This window comes from Strix uralensis, chromosome 10 (assembly GCF_047716275.1).
Source record: "Strix uralensis isolate ZFMK-TIS-50842 chromosome 10, bStrUra1, whole genome shotgun sequence".
NCBI classification, from domain to species: domain Eukaryota; kingdom Metazoa; phylum Chordata; class Aves; order Strigiformes; family Strigidae; genus Strix; species Strix uralensis.
In genome coordinates this window covers 14,324,036-14,344,164 of record NC_133981.1, presented here as the reverse complement: position 1 = coordinate 14,344,164, position 20,129 = coordinate 14,324,036, and the positions used below count along the sequence as shown (strand labels likewise).

Below are 20,129 nucleotides of genomic sequence, written 5' to 3'. Positions count from 1 at the left end.
GAACTTAAATTCTTTTTCTTTGTTTATAATCTCTTTCCTTGGTGGTGGTTTGCAGTGAGATTTGGCCACCTGGTACCTGTGAGTCCCACTGGGAACTCATCCATCCCTCCCCAGCTGGCAGAAACTGTCCTGTGAGCACTTGGTGAGATCTGGCAGTGCCCTTGGTAGCAAGCTGGACCCTTGCCTGCTGGTGGCCAGTGACCAAGGGCAGCCCATAAGTCAGGGCACCACCACATAAGAAAGCCTGCTGGGACCCATTGCACCTCCAGGAGGTTTACTGGACGTTTTGGTGGGTGGTGGAAGGTAAGTCCCTGCAGCACACCAGTTACCTAGGGATGGTAACTCTCAAGAGGATCCCATCCCCCTGTCTGGTATTGGTGGGCTTTGATGCTAGAAGCATTTGTTCATCTCAATGGGCAAAGTAAAGGGGTCCTTGGAGATGATGTCCTGGAGCGGGAGCTCCTCACATCCTGCACACTCAGCCTGTCCTACATTCCACACTGTTCAAGTGTGTCCTGTAGCAGTCCTGTTCCTGTGCTGTGCTTGTTCCTGCCGTGCCCTGGCGTCTCACCTGCATTTGCTGCCCACTGGCCTTCTCCCAACAGTGGGGAGCTGTTGGGAGTTCCCTCTTCAGACCCCTCTGGGTGTCCCTGGCCTTGACTCTGTTTCTGATGGCCATCACTGCAGCCAGCATGGTAAAGATCTCACGTACTTGGGGGTTGCTCAAAGCTGAGAATTGCATTTCATTGTGTGCAGCTCTATTACAGAAATGCGATCAGGAGACCATCCACCACTTCTCTTCTGATCAATGCCTTAGAGGCTGCTCCCGGAGGGAGGCGAGGTAGTTGATGATCCCTCCACGCACACATAGTGTACTTAAACCTGCTGACAGCAGGGCTCTTGCTTTCTGCAGCACTCACAAATGTGAATGGATGCCTTTTGTTTTATTGTGTCTGATACAAAAGATGCAAGAGGTCTCGTGTTGGCTGGGGGAGGTAGCCTGTTACAGACCCAGCTCTGTCAGGCACTCTCTGACAGCAGTAAATGTCCTGGTTTGCTGTGGGTGACCTTCATGCTGGGCACAAAGCTGCCTTCTGCAGAGCTCCAGTGCCTGGCTGTGCATCATTTTGGGGGGAAAACCCTGGGTATGGGTACTTCCAGCAGGTGGCTGGTCTGAGGCTGCAGCACACACTTTAAACTTTGCCAGCTCTATCATTTGCCCCAGCATTACCCTGGCAGCATAGGGATTTGCTTTTCAAATTAGCTTCAGCCTTTTTGAAATAAAGCATTTAAGGTGCAGCTCCTTCCAAAAGCTGTAAGGAGCTGTTTCTGCTCAGTGCCTTGCCTCGGGCAAGGGAGAAGGTGATCCATCCAGGGCCAGCCAAGAGCTGGTCATCTCCTGCAGTGTTTACATGCCTGTAAAGTAGCTCTCAGGCCATTTTTCACCTGGTATATTCTTCTTACTGCAATATAATAAACCTTGGATGGTATTGTTTGGTGTGTAGCACCAAGTGCCTTGCTTTATTAATGGGCTAAATTGTGTGACTTGTGTGCTGAGATGTGCTTGTGAACTTGCAGTAGCTGGGGCATTCGGTGACCAGCTGGGCTGAGCATGGGGTGCACAGGCAGAGTGGGCCTGATGGTACCTCTGCCCTTTCCAGTATCAGTGCAAGTGATTAGCTTTAATAAATTAGAGATATATATCTTTAAATTATTTTAAAAATTGAAAGCATTACATCTTTAAATTAGTTCCGATTAATCCTTTAATTATTTTTTAAAATATATAAAAATAATCCAGTATACTTAATTTTTCTGGCAATGTTACTGCAGCAGTAAGTCTCCAATCCCTGCCAGGCCTGGGACTACACAGAGTACTTTGTATGTCCAAAATGGATCGCCCTTCACCCACCAAAAAGCACTGAGCTGGTCTGACGTTTATCGGGTGTATTAGCAATGCGGGGGGGGGGGAGGCTGTTGCTTAGCAGGACTCTGGTTTTGGTCAGATTATGCAAACCTTGTAATTAGTTCTCCCTTCGATTGTCTGTGGAAAGTGAGATTGTGAAGTTTCCAGTCCCGAATCCGCTTTTTTCTCTTCACAGTTTTAACTTCTAAATCTATTTGTTTTAAACTGATTTGATTTAATTTTCAATTTTTTTTACCCCACATTGAAATGTACTTGCAGTACAGACAATGCACCTTTCTTACTTGAAAAAAAGAAAAGGAAACAAACTATGTATTAATCACATTTAAAAGCCTGTCCAAAGTGGTTACATATAAACAGATATCACTTGACAGAAACTGGGATGGAGTTGCATGAAACTCTTAATTCAGGGAACGGCACAATGCTTTTTTACACAGTGTTTTTTATTTGTTTGAAGAAAGACTCTTTCCAAAGCATTTGTTATCATGACAGCTGGCTGTGCCGCTCTCTCCCACAGGCCAAATGAAACTGCTTGCCCAGTTTGGCCTCTGCCAGGTCAGGGACAGCTCTGGACGCGCTGGCACACAGGGGACAGGGTCTTGCAAAGCTGCTGTCAGCGTCCCCAGGTGTTTATTCTGTGCTTTGTGCCAGCTGGCTTGAAGGATCTTATTTTCATTATTTTTCTTGTTTTATACGTCTCCTGTCTGCATCCAGAGTAGCAGAAAGGAGTGTCTGAAATTTTGCTGCCAGCAGCGGTGGTGCAGGACGTGCTGCTGGAGAACCTAGCCGTGTTGTATTGCTGTGGGCCAGGAGCAAACCCACCTGGTACCCACACTTTTCAATATCAAACTCCCCAACTCCTGGAAGCAAATGTTTATTTTAAAAAATAATTTTTCCCTGTGTTACAATAACTTAGGGATATTCCCATTCCACCACGAGGTGCCACATCTTCATAGCTCCATCTGAGCTGGAGAGGAAGCAATTTTTTTTCTCCACAGCCTGCAAGTAATCGTTAATATTCAGCAGGTCCCTCTCACAGAAGGTTATCAAAACAGCCCTACTGCCAGCTCTCCCTCTTGTGCAGGGCTGTTTCCCCAAGGCCTCCTGGGAAAATGCTTTTAAATGGATTTTCAGAATTTCTCAGACTTTCAGAGTTAATTTTCATAGCTGTGAATTTATATTGCACACTTAGAAAAAAACCTGTCACTAAATCAGGCTGGATTTATAGCTCGTGTTGCTATTAATTTGACCAGGATTTAAAGCGCATTCTTTATATAACATGAACGAAAGGCTAATATGTCTGATTTGAAAAAAAAACACATTTAATAGGCAAAATATGATTTAGCAGGACCCAGAGGTTTGTTTGACAGCTCTTTCCTGTGATGAACAGCCTTTCTGCAGGACCTTGGTACTGCAAATATTTACATCCATGCTTAGCTGGAAGCCTGTGAATCCTTTGAGTCCCGTGGAGGACCTGGCTTTGCTGTGAGGGTATTTCTTTCTGACAGTGATGTTCTGCTAGGGTATTTTTGGGGGGAGGGTGGGATTTTGCATCTGGCTTCACTGCAAATGGCTGGGGTCAGGCCCTCCTCCCAACTGAGACACACAGAAAATGGTCACATCTCAAATGCCAGCATTTGCAGAGCTTTTCATGAAAGGTTTCTGGTTCCTTTGCCAATATGGAAATTAATTCCTATAAATCTGTCTCCCGACTAACAGAAAATACCCTACAAATACTGACAACTGAGGCACTATATTTAAAATGACACATGAAGTATTTAACCTTGTTTTTCACACTGGCTAGAAAACTCGACTGCATAGAAATGGCGTTCATAGTTTTATACCAGGTAATAGTAGAGTGGTGGTGTTGCTTCGCCCTTGGGACAGCAGAGAGAAATGTGGGCTAAACCCAGCCCCAGGGGCTGCAGAAAGAGCCACTGATCCAGATCGCAGTTTCCCTCAGCCCTGGCGAAGGGAGTCGATGGAATCTGCCACAGGTGGTCACGGCAGAGAGGGAATGGTGATGCTGGTGCTGGAGCAGCCTCACATTGCTTCCAAAACCAGGTACAAACCACGACAGGGCAGAAGCAGAGTCACTGAAAGACATCCCAAGGGGCCGGGCAGGCTGGAAAGGCTGTGGTCGCTGCTGGACTACGCCAGCTGCCCTGATGCTCTTGGTGCAGGTGCGGCAAGGGACACCAAGGAGTCCCCGGGGTGGATGTGCCCCATAACCTGCCAGCACCTGGTCCTGGGAGCTGCTGCCTGCAAGCGGGACAGTCTTGTAAAGGTCATCACAGCATGTTTTCTAGTTAAATAACTGTGGGCAATGAATAAACAGGCCTGGAGCCAAAATATGTGCTACCTTTTTGTTGCAAAACTCATTTACAGACACAGTGAGACCAGGGACACTTTGGGATCAGCTGCGGGCCAACTCTCAACACTGAATAGAAAAGGTCTGTATAGACACATGAATGCAGATCCATGAGCTCCCAGCTAAGGGTGAAATCATGTTTCCTTGCCGCAGCTGGGTTTGCCGGCTGTGCCGTGGCGTCTGGGTCTAAATACCGTGGCACCCCCCCCCCCCCCCAGATACTGGGATTTATAGCGGTGCCACCAGAGGGTGCCCTAATAATATTTAATGCACGTATGGCGCCACATCACGGGGTGGCCAGACGCCCTCGCGGAAGGGAAAACCTCTGTTATCTTGGACAAGGGGCTGACAGAGGACGTGGAAATACTTTTAATGACCCATAGGTAGAGAAAAAAATGTGACTTTTAAAATTGTTTTCCTTTAGAACAAAGGCAGGAAAAAGATGACTGCTGTCTTCACCTTCTGCTCTCCATCTCCTTGGTTTGTGGGCAGAGAAAGCCCCCACCAGGGACAACTGAACACTGTGTTACAGGGAGATTGGAAACAAGTTCTCCATGGGTGCCATGTGACCGCTGCCCAGTGAGACCCTGCTCTGCTCTTGGTCCTTTTCTGAAACAGATGGTCCATCAGTGAGTGGCCAAGTCCAACCTGGGGCACCAAGCAGCTCCCCGTGATCCCTTCAGATGCTGAGGGAGCCGTGGAGCAGCTCAGCTTGGACCAACTGCTGGTTTTGGTAGGCTCTTTATATTTTTCTGCCTTTGATATTGCTATCAGTCCTGCTGTGCAGTAGCGCAACACAGCCTTTCTCTGAGCTGCAGCTTAATTGCTTCTGCACATCTGTATGTGGCTGTACATCTGTACACATGTACATCTGTATGTCCAGACACTGGGTGCATACGGGTCCCAGCCAAAACCCCATCCGTAGTGGCTTTGGCACCTGCTCCTGTTTGCCCATCACCCACGTGATGGAGAAGCAGTGGGTGCTTTGGAGGGTGTTCAGGCTTGAATTGCTCATGGCTATGTGCATTCGTGCACAGTTAAACTTTCAGGAAAGAAAAAAAAATGTGGACGTAAACCAAAATAAGAGAGGCTGTGCTGTGCATGGGTATTGCCATGACAAAGGGCTTAAGAGCTGGTGACAGTTGCCATGATGCAGAGAGGGGACAGTCCTTGGTCCTGCTGACTCCTTCCTTCTGTGCCATTCATTAAACAGTACATCCCAGCATATTTGATTGATGATGGTTTATATATATATTTTTTTAACGTTCCCCGAATGCTGCATGTTCAATCACAGTGCATGCTCCATTGGTCTGTGTTTGGGGATATACAGACCCCAAACAAATAGGCCAGGTGGGTCCCTGTGGGGTTTTGTACCAGCTCTCCTGTGTCCTCATTGCTGCCAGTACCTAAAAGGAGGCAAAAGGAGGTATGCAGAGCCTTGCCCAGGGCCAAAGGTTCTCTCACCCTATAGCACAGGCAGAGAGGTGCTGGGGCCCGCCAGGGTTAGTGGGGAGCAGTGCCAAGGTGATGAAGAGGGCACGAGACCTGTTCAGATGAATCCAAGGTGCAGATGGACAAACCTAGCCAGTGAAGATGATGGAGGTTATGGAGAAAGGACAGTCCCGTCTCTGGCTGCTGCTGTGGGTTCCTGGGGGTTTTCCCTGCCAAGGGACTTACTCCCCCAGGGCAGCAGAAACCATACTCCTGTGGATTTCCACAGGGCGAGGGGCAGCCCTGGCTCCATCCTGGGTGCAGGGACCTCCCGTGGGGCTGGGGAGGAGGTCTCTGTGGGGTGGTGGAGACCTCAGGTGGGAAGTGAGGATGACTCCAGCATCATGCATTGGAGAAGGGCTTCCCAAGGACCCAAACCTGAGGGACTGGGAGGTCTTAGCACTTTTTGTTCAGCTGAACCCTATCTGCTCTGTGTTCTTGCCTGGCCAGGGTGGCTGTGGAGGAAACAGTGTTTTCAGCCTCTGAAGAGCCTCTTTGTTTCTCTCCCATCCATGATCTGAGACCTGGCTTGCATGAGACAAAGTCTCTCCAGGCCATTTCAGATTCCCAGCATAAATCTCCTATTTGATCATAAATAAGATCAAGAAGCCTTATTCATTGAAAGAGAAACTTTGTTCTGGCTGCAGAATACATCGAGGTTCCTGCAGGCTGGAACAACTTAAAAACCCCTTTGCAGGTGGGACAGCTGAGTAATGATCCCCTGGTCGGGAAAGTCTAGAGATGACATGAACTGTTAAATCTTTTAGGCTCTAATTATAATGTTGTCTAATGAATGTATGGAATAAACACAGGAATATCTATAGAGACCAACTGTGCTGACTGTACGAGCTTTGGACACCTCCCGGCCCCTATCAAACGTTATGAACCAAGCACAGATGTTGTCTGTCTGCTTTGAGTCCCACAAAAGTGCATCCCAGCTCTCCCTGGAGGAGCACCATTTTGCATTAAGATGTCTCTCTGCCGGTCAAATGTTCAGCCTCTCTGCAATAGCATCTCCAGACCGACAGCCGCCAACATCATGCCTGAGGCTGCAGCTGCTGCAGCAGCTACTCTCTGGCCACATCTCTCATCTTCAAATGCTGGGTAAAGGATTATATTCAATGTCACAAATAAGGACAAATCTTTTTCAGTAAAACTTAGTCATATGTAGGTATTTTGCATGATTGCATGTATCCATTATTGCTTTCCTGGAGTATGATTTATTCCTTTGTGCATTGCTTCTTTCTGAAAGCCAGAAGAGAGTAGGGACTTATGCAGGACTAAGACATGAGGCCAGAGACTTAGTCTGATTTCAGCCTTCACATGGAACATCACTGCTGTCAGCCAGACAGTGGCATTTCTATAAAAATCCCAGTGTAAATATTTGTTCTAAATCAGGCTTCTTCTCTCCTTTTGCCTTGGCTGGAGTATAACTGAGGGAGCTTATGAAATGCTGCATCGTTTCCAGATTAATTGCTATTGAAAGTTGAGGGGTTGGTTGTCTGCCCTGAATGACCCCCCCCTTGGGATAATCTCCTCTTAATTTAGTTTCTTTCCTCAAATTCTTTCTCCCTAGACAGTGAATTTTGCAAAGGCCAAACTGTTTTCCTCCCCTAAAAGCCTATCTCATTTGCTAGCCCTCCCTACCCCATCAGCAGACAAACCAGGGGGTGTTGATGAAGGGAGATGAATATTTTCCTCTACTAACAGTTGGATTATTCCCACTTTTCAGATGCCATCTGTGTGACAGGGTTTGGTTTGCACTAAATACAGCCTGTGGGCCGAGCTGAGAAAACAGATTGCTGCACCACTACGTTAAATAATCATCACTAAAGTCTGGTTCATTAGAGAACTTTAGGCTGCCATGGAGGATTTTTGGGGGGTGAGATGCAACTCACTTCCACTTCAGGATGCTGAAATCAGATTTTAATTTAAGTTTTGTTCACACTCTCTGTTGGCAGCCCTGTCACCTGGGATCTGCAGGACTTCTCACCTGTGGTTTGCAGGCAAGGTGATGGCAGCTGGCAGCAGGCAGGAGTGGGAACCACTATGCCCTGTTCCTGCAGCTCCCTGGCTGGGTTAGTGCAGAAAAGGGGCTTTCACTGCCTGTCCTTCTGTCTTTTCTTTCTGTCTTTCCCCAAGCCCTCAATGCTGTGAGCAGTTTCAAATTCAGACAGAGCAAATCCTCTAAGCTCAACAACATTTCACATTGCAAATCACGAGGCACAGACCTGTGTCCCACTGGTTGCAGCTCTGAAGCATCCACACACAAACGTGATGCAGAAAGGTCCTTTTAATCCCTTTGCCCCTGCAGAGGATAGCAGAGCTCCAGAGCCCACATGAACGCATGGAGATCCCTGCCCTTCAGCCCTTACAGATAAAGCACACAAAAGTATTCTATCCTTGCAGTAGCTCTTTACATTTGGGATCAGTACATAAGTCTAGTGTGCTGCTTCTAGCTGATTTATTTTCATGTACAATAAGGAAAATAACCTGACAGTTTAATTCACCTTCTTACCCAAAATATTTGAAGTTTAACAAAATATTTGGGGTTTTTTTTCCACTAAATATTGCACTTGCTGTGAGTATATATACACTAGTCTTCTACAAGATCTGTTGGCATCTGTGTATTTCCACACCACATGAGATAACTTAGCATGCTCATGATTTCAAGCGGCGGCTCTTTCTTGGTCTCCTCTTCTTTGAAAACTGCGATTTCAGCCAGTTGAAGAAACCACCTCTTGCTTTTAACTCAAACTCTACAGGGAAGTGGTCGCTCACCCCCAGTGCCTGCAAGACAACAGCACAGAGAGGTTGGGAGCTGGCTGCCCATGGTCTTTCCCAGCCCTGCCCCAGGGGGTTTCGCTGTGGAGGTTGGGAGGTGGACGTGCAGTGGTGAATGTGGGGAGGTGCAGTGCAAGTATTGCATCACTTTGGAAGGGTGCAATGGTTTTATGGACCAGACCATGTTCAAAACTGCCTGGATACCATTGGCTTTGCACTCCTCTGTTAGCCATTGCCCCACTGCTGCAGAGGTCAGGCTGTGCTTACCTGCTCCTCGGTCATCTGAAAGTCCTTCTGAAAATCAAAGATGTTGACAGAGTGTGGCACAACGGCATGGACGAGCTTTTGCCCGCTGACCACGATCCTGCAAGGAACAAGGGAATGGGGTGCTGTTATGGGGTGCCCGACCAGTGGCAGCCATGCTGTACCAAGCCGGTGGCCAGAGAGGTGGCCTTGATGGAGTCACAGCTACTTATGGTTTGCCCTTTCCCTTGGGCTGCCTACTGAGAGATGCCAGCACATGCTTTCTGCTGAGTTTGGCTGGTTGCTTTCCTTGGGAGTGAGACACCTAAATACCTTCGCTTGTGTTGGCCTTGGAAGCCAATGGTAAATGGCTTGTATCTAAACCCGATGCTGCAAAGTTCAAAGATGTGCTTTGGATACAAAAATCATAGGACACCGATGACTGGAGTCTCAGTGAAGTCCGGCTTTGATCCAGAAGCTCATTCTGCAAGAGGTTTAAGTCTTGACTTTGGGGTCTGCTAAGCTGGTGTATTTATTGACCCTGCTGAGGGAGCTGCAGGTAGCAGCAGGACTCGCCACATGCCCAGGGAAGGCAAGGCACGAGCAGAACCAGATTTTGCATTTGTCACTCCAAATTACAAGTGCAAGAGCAAAAACCATGGCACAGAGCTGGCATGGAGGAGGCAGCAGCACCTTCCACCTGGATGCCTGCAGAGCTCTGCAAACAAGCAGCGCTGTGTAATTGCCTGTCATTTATCTCCACCTAAGCCACAGCAACGGCTGGTTCCTGCATGAAATCTTGCCCTTTCTGCAAAACTGCTTGCCAACAAGCCTGAAGAAAGTGCTTTGTGCTCCTGACTAGAAGTATTCTGATCTCATTTCCCCTGGATGCTGTTTCGTCTTTGAAGACCTCATGCTTTATCTGACGGTCACTGACACCTTTCCATATATTTTTTTTCTCAGAAAGTCATAAACAGGGAATGGTTTATCAGTGAACCCTTTACCTGTCATACGGGCAGCTTGTGCTTGTCTTCACCGTCGTGTCATTTTTGTCGTTGATTAGCCAGACGAATTCAGAGTAAGTCCTCAGACGGATATTCTTCCACTGCTTTTGGGGAACGTAGCTACACCCAGCATTAAAGTCCCCCATGAAGATGAAGTTCTGGAAGACAGGAGGGTTTTCAAAAATAATAATGAGGGCAGCTCTTCAAAAGAAGACTGGCAAGGACTTTTATGGTCAACAGATGCTCCTGGTAGCCCATACAGCTCAAATAGCAAGTGCTCATTGGGTGCATCGGGGCTTCTCCTTTCTGCTGGGCACACCACCAAGGCATGCTGATAAAACAGTAGTTTTATTGGGAGATCAAGTTTACAGATTAAAATGTGGAAAATACATCAAAGAGAGACTCAAAATCTAGGGTTTGTTATCAATGGTTTTAAGGTTATTAGGCTGTGAAAAGTGAATAGTGTGCCAAGTGACCCAATACTGAAGCTGCTGTTAGTAACATAGATGTGTCAACTAACCTCGGTTTTCCAGCGCTGTTTTACGTCTAAATACACATCGTAGAGCTCATCAATCTCCCGTACTGCTGTCTCCGGTGTGGTGTGCAGAGGGATTATAGCAAACTCTTTGACAGCTTAAAAACAAGGCAAAAGAACAGGAAAAAATGTAATGGTTAAACACACACTGAATCACAAAGAAACAGAAATTCACTTGGAAGTAAGAAGGTTTTTCTGAAGAGGAAACAAACAGCTCTGTTCTGGCTGCAGAGGCAATTGCTGTGTAATTGCAGTGTGTTCCCCATGAGCTGCCCCGCTGAGGCTGAGCTGCGATGTGGTAAGTGCTGTGTGAGGGCAAGGCAAACCCTGCCCTGACACCCGCGGCAGTAGCTGCTCCCACGGCCATGCCAGCGGCATGGGGCGCATCCACTGAACCACTGCCCATGCTGGCAGCAGAGTCTTTCCTAGGACTGCCACTGCAGGGCTGTGCGTGCACTGAGCTGCAGGCAATGCCGGAGGCAGCAGCCCCAAAGGCAGATGTTGCTCTTGTAAGGAAATGCAGCTTTTGCCTGTCCCCACCATGTGCTTGGGTCCAGCTCGCACCATCTTGCTCCATGAGACTTGCCAGTGGGAGAACACTTTGTTTCTGAAATGTCTCACCAGTTTTTGGAGACTGGAACCAGATGGCAAAGGGCTCTCTGGAGAAGGCATCCTCATCCCCAGGCTGGGTGTCAGGGTACTGGTAGGTTTCTTTCACCAATACCAGATGTTGTCTGCAGCGGAATAAACAGGATAGGGGATGTCATGTTTCTGCCTCTCTGGGACATGTCTAACACTGACTCCGTGCTCTGACGCAGACCCTGGGCTATGGTCTGGGACAGATACAGCCGTGCTGGTGGCTGCGCCTGGGATGATCCCCACGCCCAAGCACAGCCCATCCCACCCGCGCAGCCTGCACCTCTCCAGCTCCCTTAGAGGCAAGCCACCACTGTATCCAGCCCATCTCTATGGGGCTGCGACCTGGGAGGGCAGGGTAAGGGGCTGGCTTGTTGGTGAGGGGAGCTTGCTCACCTGTAGATGAAGGCATACTGCTCCTTGTAGCTCTTCCTTCCCAGCCTCTCGCTGACCACACAGCTGTATTCCTCCTTCGGCCCCTTCATCTGACTGGAAGGAAAGTCGTGTTCCTGAGTTTATTCCTACTTTCACAAAGGGCCCAGGATATAATTTTGCCTGTGCCCAAGGGTAGGGGATGTTGCCTGCCTGACCTCAGAAGCGGATGATAGAGACAATAAACCCTTCTCAGGACCTGTGGTCTGGACCTGTGCTTCATCACTGGATCTTTCACTCTACCCCCTCCCTGCTTATTGCAGCCTCTGTCCCTCTTTCAGCTGGGTCTCATGTCCAGCCAGGTATATGCTGCTCTTTCCTGTGGGCTGACAGTCCAGGCAGGCAATCCCCAATCTAAAGCAATTCCTAATCCTGCAGAAAGGCAGCTGCCCTGCCATAGCCCAGTGCTAGCCAGGTGAGGGCCTTTCCCTCCCTTCTGTTTTCCTTTGAGAATTAATCTTTAACAAATTTAATCTAACTTCATTATTTTGATTTAAAAATACATGTCCTGGAGTGGTCTGGAGCTGGCTTTGCACCTGACCTTCAGCGAGGCTGCCAGAGCCTGGTCCTTCCTCAGTGTCTGGGACAGAGCCCAGACCCTGAGCTTTTGCCCAGTAAGGTGGCACTGAGCAGAGCACAGGCTCTTGCCAAGCATCTTTCCCAATATTTGCCTACTTGCTCATGGCCACCCTACCTGCTGAGCTTCTCCACCAGGAGAGGGCAAACCCGGTTCTTGTTCTCCTTTATTTCCATCAGCAACATGATGTCACAGCGAGAAATGATCTACAGGGGGAAGGAGCAAAAGCAAGTTTGCATGTGAAGGGTTTTGGAGGATTCGAAAGAAGTTAGAAAGAAGTGGTTACTGATGCGGGGGAAGTCCTTTGTGGAAGAAGTGGTGCCCAGTCTGGAGTCATGGGAGGTGGGCAGTGACTGGAGCAAAACTCTTCTGCTTTCAGAGCTGCTTCACACTCCCACGGGAGCTGGGAGAGGGAACTCGGGAGCAGAGCAGTTTCAAGTTTGTTGAAAACTTTTGCACCTGCCCTTGAGGAGGAAGTGTGGAGGGGAAGGGACAGCAAAAGTCACTGCTGTGAGCCCACTCTCCCCCTGCCACTGCCAGTGTGCTGCCCCTGACCCCATACACACCTACAGTCGGTCACGCTTTTCTCTCCTCCCTGCCCCTTGCCATGTAGGTTTTCTTCTCTGCTTCAGACTGGTGCTGCACACAAGCATCCCAGCTCGCTGGGTGCACAGATGGATGTCACAGCAGGATTTGGGGGCATCAGGGAGAGCCTGTTTGTGTTTATCATCAATCCGCTGCAACGGTTTCCATCCTTTTTCTGGTGTATATACCCCTAAGGTCCTATCGCTATGTTGCACTTTCCAAAAGCTGTGTGTGCTGTCAGCATTCGCCTTTCCCGGCCATCCATTGCAGAGCTCTCTGAAATAGCCTGTAGAGCTCAAAGCAACCCCCAGTCTGAAAACAGGGTCCCAGCACCACAGAGGAGCTGCAGGTTGCTGGGGAGAGAAGGGGGGCTGCCCTCGCCTGGTTCAGCTCCCACCGCTGGTGCTGGGATTCCCTGCAGGAAAGCCCAGCTCACCCCACAGCCTGGAACGTTCAGAGGCTTCCTTCTGCCCCTGGTTTTGTCACTCTTTAAATTTTGTGGGTGATATTCATGGAAAAAAGCCCATTTTTGCCCCCTGAAACTTGTAAGAAATTAATATATTGCCCATAATTTAGTATATATTGCCCATAGTGCTGACAGTATAGGAAGAATGATCCAGAAATGCAAACCCCTCTTCTCCAGCTGATTGCAGTGAAAGGATTAAAGCCCAGCTAAACGGTGGCACTCCTCGCTGCTGCCATTCGGCACATGCAGCCATCCCACTAACGTTGCATCCTCCGTTACTGTGGCATCTCGGAGGGCACTTGCAAAAACTGTAAGTCCAAAACATAGTTCTTTTAAAAAGCTGAGTTATCTTCAGCTGCTGCATAGGAAGCCTGATGGTGACGGTTTATTTACATAAATTAGCAATCAGGTTTTTCAATTTTGTACCACACTCTAATATGATACTCTGCTGTCCTGAGAATACATTTAATTAGACAAGAATATTTCAGAATAATTAGCACATAAGCAAGGTAAATAATGTATCACAAAACAAATCTCTGTGGATTCAAAGTGAAAATTATTTTTACTGTGCACAGAGGTTTTCCTCCTTTCCTCACTCCATTTCCAAAGGAAACAGCAAATGTTGTTTCTGTTATATTCCCATGCTGGCTAAAATATGAGCAAACACCCCACTCAACCACAGGCTGATTTTTACTTTAAGAATATAAAATGATTTAAATTATTATTTTTTTTACTTGAAATTCAACAGTGAAAAATAAATAAAGTGAAAGATTGCATAGCTAAGAAATCCTCGGACAGCTCAATGTCTGTCTCATCCAGGCAAATGAACGTACCTTTACCACGGCATCAACGACTTCAGGTCTAGCTATTTTTGTTTCTCCAAAAGACCTCACGTTGAAGGAGCAGATTTTTAGGCTCAGAAATGGATTGAAATTGAGGAGCGAAAGCAAGATGAAGAGCAACATCTTCAGGGACTTGGACAAAATGAGTCGCTGCAAGTATGGCTATAAATATATATGTGTGTGTGTGTGTGTGTTTGTGCATCCGTCCCTCTGGGGCCAGTTGGGAGGTCAAACTGAGCAGTCAGCTGTGTCAATCACGAACATGAACAGGAATCACCATTTCCTCCTTTCCCTCACTTCCATCTCCAGCACGAAGTAGCATGGGGACTTTGAACTTCTGCCTTGGAGGAAAACCAACTCTTCCAAGCCAACCTCCCCATCTGGAGGAGCAACTGCATCCCTCCCCACAGGGAAGCACTCACTGTGGGATGCCTGCCATGCCTGGGCACCAGCTGGGACCACCCCCAGGCAGTGCCGGGCCAGAACTGGGCTCCCTGGGCCACCCCAAGCAAGAAGTCAAGACCAGGAGGTGGATGGGGTAGATGGTGAAAGGGCCTGGGAAGCAGCAGTGGGGAGAGGGGGTTTTTTTAGAGGGCACTGGTGGTGGGCACCAGAAGCCCCAGTGAAAGCTGATGGTGGTAGGACATCCTGGACACAGGGTTTGACCATGTCCATGTTTTGTTCTGCTTTCTCCATGGTCAGAAAGTCACGCTGTGAGAAAGTGGTGAACCATCCATCGCCCCAGGCTGCACGCTCTTACCCACTTCTCCCTTCACCCAGAGCTGTGATGTGCCTGGCTGTGGGACAGCCACGTTTGTTTTCCCACAGCTAACAGGGCCCGCTGGCTCAGCCGCCACAGCGCAGCTGCAGTAAGGTACGTGATGTCCCCAGCACTTCCCTCCAAACTCCCAGCCAAGTGTCCCCAGCACAGCAGTCTCATGGGTCTGGCCTGTGCTGCATGGCGGAAGGAGACATGCTTTTGGCCAAGATGACACTCAAGTGAGGATGCTGCAGCTGGGACAGCTTGGTCACACTGGCGTGGCTTTTGCAGGGAAACCATTCCCCTGTCCTTCATTACTCCTCTCCATGTGCCAGCCCCAGATCAGGTATAATGGTGGGAGGTATAACAAGAAATCAGGCTAAATGGCGTCTTTAAGTGTCTTGGATTTTTCTCCCTGTGCTTACAGGATGTTTTCACATCCTCCCTCCTTTTCCTGAGAACAGCCGTGCAGCCTGCTTGCACTCCGCTGCCCTGTCTGCACGGCTGCCCATATAGTTCTAGATCCAGAAGCACCAATTCATGACTCCCAACACTGTCTAAATCAATTAAACAGGGTCAGATGGAGCTGGCACAAAACACAGCGCATGGGGGGCTCCCAAAAAATGCAGCACGGCTGACCACAGTGAGATCCCAGCCTTGCTGGGAAGGTGTCTGCAGCTTTCCAGGGCATGTGCTGTGAGTGTGGGAACAGGCACCACAAATCCATTTTGGCTAGACAGGGATTTGGAGCAATCACTGCTAGTGAGGGGCGTGCTGCCATGCTGCCCTGGTGCTTGCTAATGAGCACAGCTACTTGGGGAGCAGGCGTAAGATCCTCTGAAATAACAGGGGTTGTACAGTGCTTTCTCTCCACTGGGTCTCTAATGAACCAGCCTCGGGCAGCACAGGCTCTGGAGGAAACTAATAAAGAGGGAGAGAAAACAACAGCTTTAGGGGTTGTAAATCTCCTGCCTGACCTTGCTAAAAGTGCAGCATGAGCCAAGGGCTTTCGGCAATGACTGCAGCCTCAGGGTCAGAGTCATCAAAACCCAGAGCTCCCCAAAAAAACAAGCTCATTTTGGCTACCCTGGCATCAAAAAGCAAATGTTTGTTGTGGTGCCTATGAGGGCTTTAACCCTGAACTGCGGAGACCTGCCTTCATGGATGCCATGTTTGTCCCCAGGACTGCTTGCTCATCAGCCTCCTCTTTCCCCTCCACCCCAGACATTATCATCAGGACAGGGGGCAGCGACGCGACTTGTGAGGGGGACACGGGAAGCTCATGCTCCTTTCCGCACCGCTTTATCTCTGTGTTTACTGCACTTTCTGTGCATGTACCCTTTGCTCTTTATCAGACCATAAATCCCACTCGATGCCAGCTCACGAACCGTGCCAGTTCAGGGCTGTCCTGGTCTTGCACAAGAGGGTGAAGCTGCTGGTGAAAGCAACCTGAGTTGAATTTTTGCTCCTACCCTGAGAGATGCTGGGTGAGGGATGCCACCTCCAGCCAAGCAGCACCTGTGGAACGTTCCCTAATAAAGCCCCTCCTCAGTCTCTCCCTGCTCCCAGGGGGGAAGAGCTAGGTGACAAGGCTGCAGAAAATGCCAAAGCCAGCTTGGGCAAGAGCTTAGAGCAGTGAGTAGGTGCTGCCAGGTCCTGCCTGCTCCTCCTGATGGCCCTTCAGTCAAGCTTTGCTGACAGCCTGCTGTGGGTATGTGGGGGCTGTGGCTGGTGTGTTGCTACCTCTGGAGCAGTGATTCAGCCCTCTATCACCCTTCTGCTCCCAGGAAGGTGCTGGTGGATGGATGGGGTGGAATGTGTCCCCATATTGTATGACTGCTTAGGGTCCCCATATGACAGCAGGGGTGCAAGTGTCTGGCAGTGATCTAGGGGTTCCTCCTCTCCCCTCAGGCATAGCCACCTCCTTCCAGCTGCATCTCCAGCTTCCTCATGGAGGACCCGCAGTTTTGTTTTTGCTGGCAGAGATGGACTGAGAGGATCTCTGATGTTTCCTGTGCCTCTCTGGGAGGGCTGCAGGGAGAGACCACATCCCCTTCTGCTTGGGCAGAGGAAGCCTATTCTGGGCTTGAAGGGCAGCGTGACTCATGGGGTGCCCTGTGGGGGGGAGAACCTGTGGGGCATGAGGTCGCCCTGGGGCTTTGCTTGGCGCCTGAAAATAACACTGAAGCTTTATGTCTCCTCCCATGGGCAAAATGTGGTGTCTGCATGCTGGTCAGGGGTTTAGTGCTTCTGGGAACACCAGCGCTGCTGTGCACCTTCTGCAAAGGGCGCAGAGGTTGGCCCAGCCTGCCCGAGCCCCAGCCCATCAGGGTGTCCCTGCTGCCCTGTCCAGCACCCCCATAAGCCTGTCCCCCCAAAGGGGAGCCTGGAGCTCTGAGGAAGCACTGGTAGTGTGAGCAGAGGGTGGCGGTGGGGTGCAAGAGGGCATTGCAGAGACGAGCACCTCCAGGCCGATGCTCCCCAGATGCCACCACAGCTCTTTTCTGGACAAGGGGCCCACGTGCTCCCTTTCCTCTGTGCCAGGCTTTAAGGTGTTGGGTGTTTCTTAATTTTTAACGTTTTTACCCAAACTGCAGCTCTGTCAACATCCACTGTGGCGAGGAGAGGTCTGTGGGAGAAGCAGGAAGAGCCAGCCCCAAAGTCTCCAACATCACCGTAAAAGTAGGTTCCTTTGGGCAAATGAAATGACCTTTGGGCTCTGAGTGACCTTATCACAAACATTGGGCAGAATATTTTATCGCGGTCTCCTGGAATTTCGAGTTAATAAGTAGCAAAGCACTCAGGTCATTTTGTATTGCTAAAGTTCACAACTGGGCTACAGACCAAATATGGTCATTTGGGAAGTGGCTTCATTGTCAGTCTAATGATAAGTGTCCTGGTGTGACTCTTTGGAAATGCAATATAATTGAGGGTAAAAAATATGTGGTGTACAAGATACCCAATATGTTTCGAATCCATAGGGTCTTCTTTGATACTTAATCTTTATTTATAATTCTGGAAGGTACATGTTCTATTTAATAAATTACTATCAGGGCATAACTCCGTTGCTGGTACAGGACTCTGATAGGGTTTTCTTTTTCAACTTAATACGTCAGTATTGTTCAAGTAGTGGTTTAAAGTGTGAAAGCCTGCCCACAAAAGCAGTTCAAGGAAAAATGTCTCATATTTTCAGTTTCTTGAACAAGGCCACTTAGCTGAGATGTAGGAGAGCATGCAGTAATCTGAAATAAAGGCTTTGACGCATGGTGGTTAGACAAGGCTTTGAAGTTACCCCTCCAGAAAGATATTGTAGGTTTTTGTGACAATAAGTATGCCCTTACTGTTAGCAGTTAAAGGTGTAATTAAAATGTGTGTAATATATGCATTAACTTTGAGTAGAGTTAAGAAAGTATTATTTAAAGCTGTTAACAGGCAAGTAGGCCTTGCTTTATAACGTTTTAAAAGTCAGGAGCATTTGTTCCTCTGTTTGTCCCAGGTTGTGCAATGAAGACTGTGAAGAGTGACAGGGCGGCTGCCTAGAGCTGTGCCCAGGGATGTTATTTACCCCTGTGCTCACTGAGAGCTGCTCTTTGCAAACTGGAGTGAGATGAGATCTTATCCGTGCCCTGGGGGGTGAATTCTGGCAGCTGTATGTCACTAAAGTTGCCCTCTCCTCGGGGCATGGTGAGGCGTTCCTCAACAGCAGGTCCCAGAGGTGGGCCATGGGGCCATGCTGGGTTGGTGGGGACCTGCCTGCCCCAGTGCTCTCCTGTGCCCATGGTTCCTTAGGGATTGCTCACAGCATCATGCCATAGGGCCAACACTGCGTGAGTGGGAATAGATGGGGAAGAGTCACCCTGGGAAGATGATTCACTTTGCCAAAGCAGCATGCCGTCACTTGTTATGGTTGCAAACAATCCCGCTGTGCTCATTGGGGAGTCATCACCCAGCAGTGGAAAATAACATGGAAGCCTTTCATCTGGTGGAGCAATGCTCCTTGGCTTGGTGAGGTAGAAGCTTCAGTTCTCCCTGGCTTAAATCCAACCAGAGCTTCTACCTTCCTATGGAAAACAAGACAGTTTATGTGAAAGTCCCACTGCCTTGTTTCTGGGGACATAGGACAGCTAATTCTGACTATTTTAAATTTTCTTTTTCCTGTGGTTACTCTGATTTAGAAAGCCATTTTGTTTCTAACTGGATCATAAGTCATCCTTTGCCCTGCTCACAGCATCAAAGCTGTGCTCCGGTGCTGGTGGGAAACCTGGCTCCTGATGCTGGCATTAGGAATGAGAAATTTTCGGCTGAGGGCCAGGATAGCTGGTGCTGGGCTCCGAAACGTCAGCAGCCTCAGGGGGTGACGTGTGGGTGACTCGGTCCTCGCCAGCTGCCACAGCTGTGTGATGAGTTGTGTCTGTGGGCTGAGAGGAGAAACAAAACGCATGGGACAGGTCAGTGCAGGTGCTGGCCTTGAATTTGAGCTTGCTGTGCTTCAGCCACCCCAAAAATGACTTGGCAGGGTCCTCAAGGAGGTCCCAGGGAGCTGCTGGGGCTTCCCCTTAAGCCCAGGGCCCATCTGCTCTCTGCAGGAACAGAGGCCCAGCCATGCCCTGTGTTCCCCCACAGCCTCCCATGCCAGCTGGAGAGCCCAAGGTCTCCTCTGCCGTGCTGGGACAGAGGAGCAGCCTTGGCTCCCACCTGGCAAAGGCATCACGGTGCTGCCAACCACCTCACCAGGGCTGTGACCTGTTGAAGCCATGGCCTTGTCCTGGCAGTGGCTGGCTCAGGAGAGCCCTGAAAATTCCTCCTTTACCCGTCACCACCAAAGAAGACACCTGACAACTCTTCCCCGTGGCTGCATACTGATATTGCGAGAGCGGGTTCCCTGGTTAGCTCATGCCATGTTTCGACATAAAACCACCACAGGTCTCCGCTTCAGCTTCTCTATTTTAAGAGCCGTCATTTGCTATGACTATTTCCAGGGGCGTTCCCACCAGGTGGCCTGGCATAAGCACCGGTGGGTAATCTATCCCAGGCCTGAGTCAGCCCTGCCCTGTGCCTGTCCCGCAGGAGCCTAGGGCTGTGCACGAGAAAGTCGGACAAACAAATACAACTGCAAACAGCATTTAAAGGCTTGTGAAATACCTCCCATATCTGCTTAGGTCATCTTAGTGGAAGATCAGCTTTGCTTAGTCTAGCTTGACTGGGAAGATCTTCAAATAAAACCCAAAAAAGCTTCACAAAGATGTTCCTCACCCTCACCGGGCCACCTAAAAACCTCAATTTCAGTTATAAATCTCTTCTGACAGCTCATGTTATCAGAAGCTTTTGGTTATTGTAGTAAACTCTGACCTGGAAAGCCCTTTACGCCAGTTCTTCTCTCGGCTCTCCCAGCCTGCCAGACCAAAGGGACATCCTTTATCAAAGCACAGATGTGGTGAGGATTTGACCCAATTTGCTCACATTTACTCAGGAGCTGATCTCA

General features: G+C 49.1%; 1 protein-coding gene across 1 annotated transcript; it reads right to left on the bottom strand.

Moving 5' to 3' along the window:
- Positions 1–8,058: 8,058 nt before the first annotated feature.
- DNASE1L3 (deoxyribonuclease 1L3) lies at positions 8,059–14,034 on the bottom strand. Its single transcript, XM_074879268.1, has 8 exons — positions 13,879–14,034; positions 12,112–12,200; positions 11,382–11,474; positions 10,971–11,083; positions 10,335–10,447; positions 9,815–9,972; positions 8,835–8,931; positions 8,059–8,573 (listed from the first exon to the last, which is right to left on the bottom strand). Exons 1-8 carry the CDS (start codon positions 14,008–14,010, stop codon positions 8,445–8,447), a joined length of 924 nt encoding a protein of 307 aa, XP_074735369.1. The 5' UTR covers positions 14,011–14,034; the 3' UTR covers positions 8,059–8,444.
- Positions 14,035–20,129: the final 6,095 nt, after the last annotated feature.

Coding starts and splice junctions, on each gene's coding strand:
- DNASE1L3 (XM_074879268.1), bottom strand. CDS start 14,010: ATGTTGCTCTTCATCTTGCTTTCGCTCCTCAATTTCAATCCATTTCTG. Junction 12,201..13,878: donor TCGTTGATGCCGTGGTAAAG/GTACGTTCATTT, acceptor TTCCCCCTGTAG/ATCATTTCTCGCTGTGACAT. Junction 11,084..11,381: donor CAGTATGCCTTCATCTACAG/GTGAGCAAGCTC, acceptor ATTCCGCTGCAG/ACAACATCTGGTATTGGTGA.